At 48.5% G+C, this 12,162-nt stretch overlaps 1 protein-coding gene across 4 annotated transcripts in view; it reads right to left on the reverse strand.

The window, feature by feature from the left end:
- Window positions 1-12,162, reverse strand: part of ABCC8 (ATP binding cassette subfamily C member 8) — a 254,803-nt gene that overhangs the window by 23,630 nt on the left and 219,011 nt on the right. For all 4 annotated transcript variants that reach the window (XM_063944092.1, XM_063944091.1, XM_063944093.1 and 1 more), the window contains 4 exons: window positions 9,975-10,067; window positions 9,149-9,251; window positions 8,815-8,928; window positions 29-149 (listed from right to left, as the gene is read on the reverse strand). In XM_063944092.1, the coding sequence (XP_063800162.1) occupies window positions 29-149; window positions 8,815-8,928; window positions 9,149-9,251; window positions 9,975-10,067 (431 nt within the window). The remainder of the gene's footprint in view (window positions 1-28; window positions 150-8,814; window positions 8,929-9,148; window positions 9,252-9,974; window positions 10,068-12,162) is intronic.

The following is a 12,162-nucleotide window of genomic DNA, read 5'->3' on the forward strand; positions in this document are numbered from 1 at the left end:
CAGCGAGCAGAAGACCCTCCGCACTCACACAGCAGCCCCTTGTAATTTTCTGGTTCTGTCTTCAGGAGGCTGTTAATCCTCTTCACGGCCCCAAGCTGGATCTCCATGTCTGAGAGATTGCGCACCATCCAGTTCAGATAGTTAGAGACCTGCGGAAGACGCCCATTATTTCATTGGTCAATCTGCCTATCAATGCAAGACCCCTAAATCCGATCTGTATGGGTCACTAAGACTGGTAAACGAGGCAACGTAATCTAAGATTAGTTATTTATATAGCGCACGCATATTCCGTAGTGCTTTACAAAGAATACTTGGTCAGTCCCTGCCCATGTACACAAACACACATATACGCAAGGGTTAATATTTGATCAGAATCCAAATAACCTACATGTATGGTTTTGAATTATGGGGGGAAACCCCTGCAAATATGTGGAGAACCATAGGTGTGCGCAGGGGGGGTGCCTGGTGCGCACAGGCACCCCCTAATGTCTGGCACCCCGATCTCACATGCCTGATGCACTGATCGCCGAGCAGGCTGATTACTATCCCCTCTGTGCTGCACCCTGTCAGGACTGCATTACCGACTGGACGCCTGGGTTAATCAAGGGTGCCACTGCCACCGGCTTTCAAATTCCCAGCTCCACCTCCATGTACAAAAACAGTGTGATGTGACGTTATTACGTCATGCTGCTCGCATGCCCACCCGCCACATGCCCACCTCTCTCCTTCTAGCCCACCCGCCACATGCCCACCTCTCTCCTTCTATGCTAAGCCAACGCCAGCCACTGACAATGTATCTGCTTTATTTGGATTGGTACAAAGGTGGATATTTTATATGCGTTGATCATCAATAGATGGTGCTAGACACACCAAAAAGGTGGTGCTAGACACACCCCTCCAACGGTGCACCCCCTAATAAAATGTGCTGCGCACGCCAGTGTGGAGAACATGTAAACTACACACACTTAGGGCCTTGGTGGGAATGAAACCCGAGACCTCCTTGCTGTGTGGTGGTAATGCTAACCACTACCTCAACTGTGCTGCCTCCTTCAATGCTTCTAAAAGTAGAACCAAGAAAATAAGAATTTACTTACCGATAATTCTATTTCTCGTAGTCCGTAGTGGATGCTGGGGACTCCGTCAGGACCATGGGGATTAGCGGCTCCGCAGGAGACAGGGCACAAAAGTAAAAGCTTTAGGATCAGGTGGTGTGCACTGGCTCCTCCCCCTATGACCCTCCTCCAAGCCTCAGTTAGGATACTGTGCCCGGACGAGCGTACACAATAAGGAAGGATTTTGAATCCCGGGTAAGACTCATACCAGCCACACCAATCACACTGTACAACCTGTGATCTGAACCCAGTTAACAGCATGATAACAGCGGAGCCTCTGAAAAGATGGCTCACAACAATAATAACCCGATTTTTGTAACAATAACTATGTACAAGTATTGCAGACAATCCGCACTTGGGATGGGCGCCCAGCATCCACTACGGACTACGAGAAATAGAATTATCGGTAAGTAAATTCTTATTTTCTCTGACGTCCTAAGTGGATGCTGGGGACTCCGTCAGGACCATGGGGATTATACCAAAGCTCCCAAACGGGCGGGAGAGTGCGGATGACTCTGCAGCACCGAGTGAGAGAACTCCAGGTCCTCCTCAGCCAGGGTGTGCCCCTGACCAAGTAGCAGCTCGGCAAAGTTGTAAAGCCGAGACCCCTCGGGCAGCCGCCCAAGATGAGCCCACCTTCCTTGTGGAATGGGCATTTACATATTTTGGCTGTGGCAGGCCTGCCACAGAATGTGCAAGCTGAATTGTACTACACATCCAACTAGCAATCGTCTGCTTAGAAGCAAGAGCACCCAGTTTGTTGGGTGCATACAGGATAACAGCAAGTCAGTTTTCCTGACTCCAGCCGTCCTGGAAACCTATATTTTCAGGGCCCTGACAACATCTAGCAACTTGGAGTCCTCCAAGTCCCTAGTAGCCGCAGGTACCACAATAAGCTGGTTCAGGTGAAACGCTGACACCACCTTAGGGAGAAACTGGGGACGAGTCCGCAGCTCTGCCCTGTCCGAATGGACAATCAGATATGGGCTTTTGTGAGACAAAGCCGCCAATTCTGACACTCGCCTGGCCGAGGCCAGGGCCAACATCATGGTCACATTCCATGTGAAATATTTCAAATCCACAGATTTGAGCGGTTTAAACCAATGTGATTTGAGGAATCCCAGAACTACGTTGAGATCCCACAGTGCCACTGGAGGCACAAAAGGGGGTTGTATATGCAGTACTCCCATGACAAACTTCTGGACTTCAGGAACTGAAGCCAATTCTTTCTGGAAGAAAATCGACAGGGCCGAAATTTGTACCTTAATGGACCCCAATTTGAGGCCCATAGACACTCCTGTTTGCAGGAAATGCAGGAATCGACCGAGTTGAAATTTCTTCGTGGGGCCTTCCTGGCCTCACACCACGCAACATATTTTTGCCACATGTGGTGATAATGTTGTGCGGTCACCTCCTTCCTGGCTTTGACCAGGGTAGGAATGACCTCTTCCGGAATGCCTTTTTCCCTTAGGATCCGGCGTTCAACCGCCATGCCGTCAAACGCAGCCGCGGTAAGTCTTGGAACAGACATGGTACTTGCTGAAGCAAGTCCCTTCTTAGCGGCAGAGGCCATGAGTCCTCTGTGAGCATCTCTTGAAGTTCCGGGTACCAAGTCCTTCTTGGCCAATCCGGAGCCACGAGTATAGTTCTTACTCCTCTACGTCTTATAATTCTCAGTACCTTAGGTATGAGAAGCAGAGGAGGGAACACATACACCGACTGGTACACCCACGGTGTTACCAGAACGTCCACAGCTATTGCCTGAGGGTCTCTTGACCTGGCGCAATACCTGTCCCGTTTTTTGTTCAGGCGGGACGCCATCATGTCCACCTTTGGTCTTTCCCAACGGTTCACAATCATGTGGAAGACTTCCCGATGAAGTCCCCACTCTCCCGGGTGGAGGTCGTGCTGAGGAAGTCTGCTTCCCAGTTGTCCACTCCCGGAATGAACACTGCTGACAGTGCTAACACATGATTTTCCGCCCAGCGAAGAATCCTTGCAGTTTCTGCCATTGCCCTCCTGCTTCTTGTGCCGCCCAGTCTGTTTACGTGGGCGACTGCCGTGATGTTGTCCCACTGGATCAATACCGGCTGACCTTGAAGCAGAGGTCTTGCTAAGCTTAGAGCATTGTAAATTGCTCTTAGCTCCAGTATATTTATGTGGAGAGAAGTCTCCAGACTTGATCACACTCCCTGGAAATTTTTTCCTTGTGTGACTGCTCCCCAGCCGTTCAGGCTGGCATCCGTGGTCACCAGGACCCAGTCCTGAATGCCGAATCTGCGGCCCTTTAGTAGATGAGCACACTGCAGCCACCACAGAAGAGACACCCTTGTCCTTGGAGACAGGGTTATCCGCTGATGCATCTGAAGATGCGATCCGGACCATTTTTCCAGCAGATCCCACTGAAAAGTTCTTGCGTGAAATCTGCCGAATGGAATCGCTTCGTAAGAAGCCACCATTTTTCCCAGGACCCTTGTGCAATGATGCACTGACACTTTTCCTGGTTTTAGGAGGTTCCTGACTAGCTCGGATAACTCCCTGGCTTTCTCCTCCGGGAGAAACACCTTTTTCTGGACTGTGTCCAGAATCATCCCTAGGAACAGCAGACGTGTCGTCGGAGACAGCTGCGATTTTGGAATATTTAGAATCCACCCGTGCTGTCGTAGAACTACTTGAGATAGTGCTACTCCGACCTCCAACTGTTCTCTGGACCTTGCCCTTATCAGGAGATCGTCCAAGTAAGGGATAATTAAGACGCCTTTTCTTTGAAGAAGAATTATCATTTCGGCCATTACCTTGGTAAAGACCCGGGGTGCCGTGGACAATCCAAGCGGCAGCGTCTGAAACTGATAGTGACAGTTTTGTACCACGAACCTGAGGTACCCTTGGTGAGAAGGGCAAATTGGGACATGGAGGTAAGCATCCTTGATGTCCAGGGACACCATATAGTCCCCTTCTTCCTGGTTCGCTATCACTGCTCTGAGTGACTCCATCTTGATTTGAACCTTTGTATGCAAGTGTTCAAATATTTCAGATTTAGAATAGGTCTCACCGAGCCGTCTGGCTTCAGTACCACAATATAGTGTGGAATAATACCCCTTTCCTTGTTGTAGGAGGGGTACTTTGATTATCACCTGCTGGGAATACAGCTTGTGAATTGTTTCCAATACTGCCTCCCTGTCGGAGGGAGACGTTGGTAAAGCAGACTTCAGGAACCTGCGAGGGGGAGACGTCTCGAACTTCCAATCTGTACCCCTGGGATACTACTTGTAGGATCCAGGGGTCCACTTGCGAGTGAGCCCACTGCGCGCTGAAACTCTTGAGACGACCCCCCACCGCAGCTGAGTCCGCTTGTACGGCCCCAGCGTCATGCTGAGGACTTCGCAAAAGCGGTGGAGGGCTTCTGTTCCTGGGAATGGGCTGCCTGCTGCAGTCTTCTTCCCTTTCCTCTATCCCTGGGCAGATATGACTGGCCTTTTGCCTGCTTGCCCTTATGGGGACGAAAGGACTGAGGCTGAAAAGACGGTGTCTTTTTCTGCTGAGATGTGACTTGGGGTAAAAAAGGTGGATTTTCCAGCTGTTGCCGTGGCCACCAGGTCCGATGGACCGACCCCAAATAACTCCTCCCCTTTATACGGCAATACTTCCATGTGCCGTTTTGAATCTGCATCACCTGACCACTGTCGTGTCCATAAACATCTTCTGGCAGATATGGACATCGCACTTACTCTTGATGCCAGAGTGCAAATATCCCTCTGTGCATCTCGCATATATAGAAATGCATCCTTTAAATGCTCTATAGTCAATAAAATACTGTCCCTGTCAAGGGTATCAATATTTTCAGTCAGGGAATCCGACCAAGCCACCCCAGCGCTGCACATCCAGGCTGAGGCGATCGCTGGTCGCAGTATAACACCAGTATGTGTGTATATACTTTTTAGGATATTTTCCAGCCTCCTATCAGCTGGCTCCTTGAGGGCGGCCGTATCTGGAGACGGTAACGCCACTTGTTTTGATAAGCGTGTGAGCGCCTTATCCACCCTAAGGGGTGTTTCCCAACGCGCCCTAACTTCTGGCGGGAGAGGGTATAACGCCAATAATTTTCTATCGGGGAAAACCCACGCATCATCACACACTTCATTTAATTTATCTGATTCAGGAAAAACTACAGGTAGTTTTTTCACACCCCACATAATACCCTCTTTTGTGGTACTTGTAGTATCAGAAATATGTAACACCTCCTTCATTGCCCTTAACATGTAACGTGTGGCCCAAATGGAAAATACGCTTGTTTCTTCACCGTCGACACTGGAGTCAGTGTCCGTGTCTGTGTCGACCGACTGAGGTAAATGGGCGTTTTAAAGCCCCTGACGGTGTTTGAGACGCCTGGACAGGTACTAATTGGTTTGCCGGCCGTCTCATGTCGTCAACCGACCTTGCAGCGTGTTGACATTATCACGTAATTCCCTAAATAAGCCATCCATTCCGGTGTCGACTCCCTAGAGAGTGACATCACCATTACAGGCAATTGCTCCGCCTCCTCACCAACATCGTCCTCATACATGTCGACACACACGTACCGACACACAGCACACACACAGGGAATGCTCTGATAGAGGACAGGACCCCACTAGCCCTTTGGGGAGACAGAGGGAGAGTTTGCCAGCACACACCAAAACGCTATAATTATACAGGGACAACCTTTATATAAGTGTTTTTCCCTTATAGCATCTTAATATATATAATCATATCGCCAAATAAGTGCCCCCCCTCTCTGTTTTAACCCTGTTTCTGTAGTGCAGTGCAGGGGAGAGCCTGGGAGCCTTCCCACCAGCATTTCTGTGAGGGAAAATGGCGCTGTGTGCTGAGGAGAATAGGCCCCGCCCCCTTTTCGGCGGGCTTCTTCTCCCGTTTTTCTGAGACCTGGCAGGGGTTAAATACATCCATATAGCCCCAGGGGCTATATGTGATGTATCTTTTAGCCAGTATAGGTATTTCATTGCTGCCCAGGGCGCCCCCACCAGCGCCCTGCACCCTCAGTGACCGCTGGTGTGAAGTGTGCTGACAACAATGGCGCACAGCTGCAGTGCTGTGCGCTACCTCATGAAGACTGAAAAGTCTTCTGCCGCCGGTTTCTGGACCTCTTCACTCTTCGGCATCTGCAAGGGGGTCGGCGGCGCGGCTCTGGGACCGGACTCCATGGCTGGGCCTGTGTTCGATCCCTCTGGAGCTAATGGTGTCCAGTAGCCTAAGAAGCCAATCCATCCTGCACGCAGGTGAGTTCACTTCTTCTCCCCTAAGTCCCTCGTAGCAGTGAGCCTGTTGCCAGCAGGACTCACTGAAAATAAAAAACCTAACAAAACTTTTACTCTAAGCAGCTCTTTAGGAGAGCCACCTAGATTGCACCCTTCTCGGCCGGGCACAAAAATCTAACTGAGGCTTGGAGGAGGGTCATAGGGGGAGGAGCCAGTGCACACCACCTGATCCTAAAGCTTTTACTTTTGTGCCCTGTCTCCTGCGGAGCCGCTAATCCCCATGGTCCTGACGGAGTCCCCAGCATCCACTTAGGACGTCAGAGAAAATGTCCGTTCTTTGTGACTGACACACTATAGCTTGCCCTAATGACACCAACTGCCGGAGAAAATAACGCAGCATTAATATGTCGGTAACAGCGTCAGAGCCGGACAAATCTTATCATTTGTGCCAACTGTTATATTTACAAAAGAAAAAAAATGGCATTTGTGAAACAAAAACATTTTGGGACATATGTACTAAGAGATAAAGTGGAGAGACAGTACCAAACAATCAGCTCCTAACTGCTATGTTACAGGCAGTGTTTGAAAAATGACAGTTAGGAGCTGACTGGCTGGTACTTTATTTCCCTCAACTTTATCTCTCTCCAAAACTTAGGGGGTCATTCCGAGTTGATCGCTCACTAGAAGTTTTTAGCTGCCGTGCAAACGCATAGTCGCCGCCCACGGGGAGTGTATTTTCGCTTTGCAGGAGTGCAAACGACTGTACAGCAGAGCGCCTGCAAACACATTTTGTGCAGAACAAGACCAGCTCTGTAGTTACTTATTCTGTGCGATGATTGCTGCGACGAGGGACACAGTAATGATGTCAGATACCCGCCCAGCAAATGCCCGGCCACGCCTGCGTTTTTCCAAACACTCCCAGAAAACGGTCAGTTGACACCCAGAAACTCCCACTTCCTGTCAATCTCCTTGCATTCGGCTGTGCGTTTGGAATCGTCGCTAGAACCAGTGCAGAACCACAAAGGACTTCGTACCCGTATGATGTGTGTGTGCACTGCGGTGCATACACATGCACAGATTAGCAGTTTTTTTTCACTGATCGCTACGCAGCGAACAACGGCAGCTAGCGACCAACTCGGAATAACCCCCTTAGTACATATATCTGCCCCTTTGGCTCTAACTTGGAACATTCAGTATTTAATTGATGTGAGTTTTATAGCGATGTTTCATTCACTGTAAAGAGTTACAACCAAAAGGTGGTCTACAGTATGTTTCCCAGATTATAATAAAATAATATTACAGGTTGAGTATCCCTTATCCAAAATGCTTGGGACCAGAGGTATTTTGGATAACGGATTTTTCCGTATTTTGGAATAATTGCATACCATAATGAGATATCATGGAGATGGGACCTAAATCTAAGCACAGAATGCATTTATGTTACATATACACCTTATACACACAGCCTGAAGGTAATTTTTGCCAATACTTTTTATAACTTTGTGCATTAAACAAAGTGTGTGTACATACACACAATTCATTTATGTTTCATATACACCTTATACACACAGCCTGAAGGTCATTTAATACAATATTATTAATAACTTTGTGTATTAAACAAAGTTTGTGTACACTGAGCCATCAAAAAACAAAGATTTCACTATCTCACTCTCACTCAAAAAAGTCCGTATTTCGGAATATTCCGTATTTCGGAATATATGGATATGGGATACTCAACCTGTACTACTATCTTAGAGGTTTTTGGATGTATACTCACCTTGCATGTGTTTGAGCTGCACTTTGGATTTTATTGCGCACCTACTGTATATCTTATTACTACTTTTTAGACATTTGTTTTACTGTATGTCTGAACCGCCAGTGATCCGGATATTGGCCCTCATTCCGAGTTGATCGCTCGCTAGGTTTTTTTTGCAGCCGTGCAAACGCATTGTCGCCGCCCGTGTATTTTCGCTTTGCAAGTGTGCGATCGCATGTGCAGCCGAGCGGTACAAAAATATTTTGTGCAAAACAAGACCAGCCCTGAAGTTACTTATCCTGTGCGAGGATCCTAGCGACGGAGGTCCCGGAATTGACGTCAGACACCCGCCCACAAACGCCTGGTCATGCCTGTGTTTTTCCTACCACTCCCAGAAAACGGTCAGTTGACACCCATAAACGCCCTCTTCCAGTCAATCTCCTTGCGATCGGCTGTGCGAATGGATTCGTCGCTAGAAGCATTGCACAGCAACGATGCTGTTTGCACCCGTACGCCGCGCGTGCACATTGCAGTGCATACGCATGTGCAGATTTGCCGTCTTTTTAAATGATCGTTTCGCAGCAAACAACGGCAGCTAGCAATCAACTCGGAATGAGGGCCATTGTTACCCATTGACACATTATCATTCGCTCACTTCTCTCCTGGAATAATCACCCAGCAGCTTATTTACCATCAGAGCATAAGTAAGTTCCAGCCCGACCAGCCCAGCGGTGAGGTTGTATTGGAAATAGTTGATGATGGAGGCGACGGCCGCTACTAGGACAACACAGGCGCCAATATATTCCTGGAACAGAAAACGTGTTCATATAATTTCAGATCACACATGTATTGATAACAGCACATACATAGTCACATACAGTATATAGCTATCTATATATAGTGTGAGAGAGAAGCCAGCCTGGTGCCATGTGCTGTAAAAGTGATGAAACCACAGGAATGGACGGCGCGCAGCTATCTCTACGTGTCACACTGTCAGCGCCTCGTCCCTCCATTCTACCACTCACCATCCGCACTTCTAGCCAGCGATTGGCCGCCGTCAGGAACAGAGACGCAATGTTGTTGGAGTCTGTATGCGCCAAAAGCTTGTGTCGGAATCTGGCCTCATACCTGGGGGGGAGAAAAGTCACCATTTACACAGAGGACATCCAGCTGTACAGACGTGTATAGAACATGTAACACAGGACATGCGCCGGAACACGTAACACAGAACAAACAGAAGACCCAGACTTGCAAAGAAGCATAGAACATCTGATATAGATTATATGTACAGAACTTGTAGCACATTACTTATTCTTCACTGCCTTGATCCTAACCCAATTAAAAATGAAGTAATCTAAATAGATGGTCCCAAACTCATACTGTATAATACAGCAGCCACACTAATAGTAATAATTACATACTATCCGTGGGAGGGGTCCGGCGCAGTCAGACGCGGCTGCCGATTGTTATCACTGTGTATTTTACACCAGGGGTCACGCACCCACAAGAGAAACTCCTTCCAACAGGGGCACATGCGTTTGTGTCCAGGCATACCCCGGATTACAGTACTACGCCTGCCCTCTTTTCCCCTCCACATTCCGCCTCTATGTGTAATGTGTATGCATGTACGGGGTGCGGACGTGTATTTACACCCTAAATGCAACACTGATCACATGAACATTCTATGCAACACTGAAGATATGTACAGAGGATCCAGGTGTATATGCACCTGCTGACTATTGTACACTGTATATGTAACCATGAACTCTGAACATGTACAGAGGAAACAAGAACACAGTATGTAAAACCGTGCCAGAACAATGCATGTAACAGTGAAAACAGATACAATACCTAAAAGCTCGTATGGTTGTCAGTCCCTCCACGGTCTCTGAGAAGTGTGCCAGCAGGGGGAGCTGTGTACTGTCCTCCAGCTGCTGCAGATCTCTGGGGTAACATACAATGATATATCAGTGACCACAGCGGCTGGACAGGAATAAAGAGTTACATCTCCTATCGCATAATGTACACTGTAAGCTCTCTGGGAGTACTATAGAAATCTGTATCTGCATTGACAGAGAACGTAGGTGGATGGTATCCCTCTATATCAGGGATGGGGAACCTTTGGCCCTCCAGCTGTTGAACTACATATCCCAGCATGCCTTGCAACAGTTTTAGCATGGCCAAATAGCACAACTGTTGCAGGGCATGCTGGTATGTGTAGTTAAACAACAGCTGGACTGGTACGTGGGTGGATAGTATCCTTCTATATGGACTGGTACGTGGGTGGATAGTCTCCCTCTATATGGACTGGTACGTGGGTGGATAGTCTCCCTCTATATGGACTGGTACGTGGGTGGATAGTATCCCTCTATATGGACTGGTACGTGGGTGGATAGTATCCTTCTATATGGACTGGTACGTGGGTGGATAGTTTCCCTCTATATGGACTGGTACGTGGGTGGATAGTCTCCCTCTATATGGACTGGTACGTGGGTGGATAGTCTCCTTCTATATGGACTGGTACGTGGGTGGATAGTATCCTTCTATATGGACTGGTACGTGGGTGGATAGTATCCCTCTATATGGACTGGTACGTGGGTGGATAGTCTCCTTCTATATGGACTGGTACGTGGGTGGATAGTCTCCCTCTATATGGACTGGTACGTGGGTGGATAGTCTCCCTCTATATGGACTGGTACGTGGGTGGATAGTCTCCCTCTATATGGACTGGTACGTGGGTGGATAGTCTCCCTCTATATGGACTGGTACGTGGGTGGATAGTCTCCCTCTATATGGACTGGTACGTGGGTGGATAGTCTCCCTCTATATGGACTGGTACGTGGGTGGATAGTCTCCCTCTATATGGACTGGTACGTGGGTGGATAGTCTCCCTCTATATGGACTGGTACGTGGGTGGATAGTCTCCCTCTATATGGACTGGTACGTGGGTGGATAGTCTCCTTCTATATGGACTGGTACGTGGGTGGATAGTCTCCCTCTATATGGACTGGTACGTGGGTGGATAGTCTCCCTCTATATGGACTGGTACGTGGGTGGATAGTCTCCCTCTATATGGACTGGTACGTGGGTGGACAGTATCCCTCTATATGGACTGGTACGTGGGTGGACAGTATCCCTCTATATGGACTGGTACGTGGGTGGATAGTATCCCTCTATATGGACTGGTACGTGGGTGGACAGTATCCCTCTATATGGACTGGTACGTGGGTGGACAGTATCCCTCTATATGGACTGGTACGTGGGTGGATAGTATCCCTCTATATGGACTGGTACGTGGGTGGACAGTATCCCTCTATATGGACTGGTACGTGGGTGGATAGTATCCCTCTATATGGACTGGTACGTGGGTGGATAGTCTCCTTCTATATGGACTGGTACGTGGGTGGATAGTCTCCCTCTATATGGACTGGTACGTGGGTGGATAGTATCCCTCTATATGGACTGGTACGTGGGTGGATAGTCACCTTCTATATGGACTGGTACGTGGGTGGACAGTATCCCTCTATATGGACTGGTACGTGGGTGGACAGTATCCCTCTATATGGACTGGTACGTGGGTGGATAGTATCCCTCTATATGGACTGGTACGTGGGTGGATAGTCTCCCTCTATATGGACTGGTACGTGGGTGGATAGTTTCCCTCTATATGGACTGGTACGTGGGTGGATAGTCTCCCTCTATATGGACTGGTACGTGGGTGGATAGTATCCCTCTATATGGACTGGTACGTGGGTGGATAGTATCCCTCTATATGGACTGGTACGTGGGTGGATAGTTTCCCTCTATATGGACTGGTACGTGGGTGGATAGTTTCCCTCTATATGGACTGGTACGTGGGTGGACAGTATCCCTCTATATGGACTGGTACGTGGGTGGATAGTCTCCCTCTATATGGACTGGTACGTGGGTGGATAGTATCCCTCTATATGGACTGGTACGTGGGTGGATAGTATCCCTCTATATGGACTGGTACGTGGGTGGATAGTCTCCCTCTATATGGACTGGTACGTGGGTGGAT

This window comes from Pseudophryne corroboree, chromosome 11, assembly GCF_028390025.1.
Source record: "Pseudophryne corroboree isolate aPseCor3 chromosome 11, aPseCor3.hap2, whole genome shotgun sequence".
Taxonomy (NCBI): Eukaryota; Metazoa; Chordata; class Amphibia; order Anura; family Myobatrachidae; genus Pseudophryne; species Pseudophryne corroboree.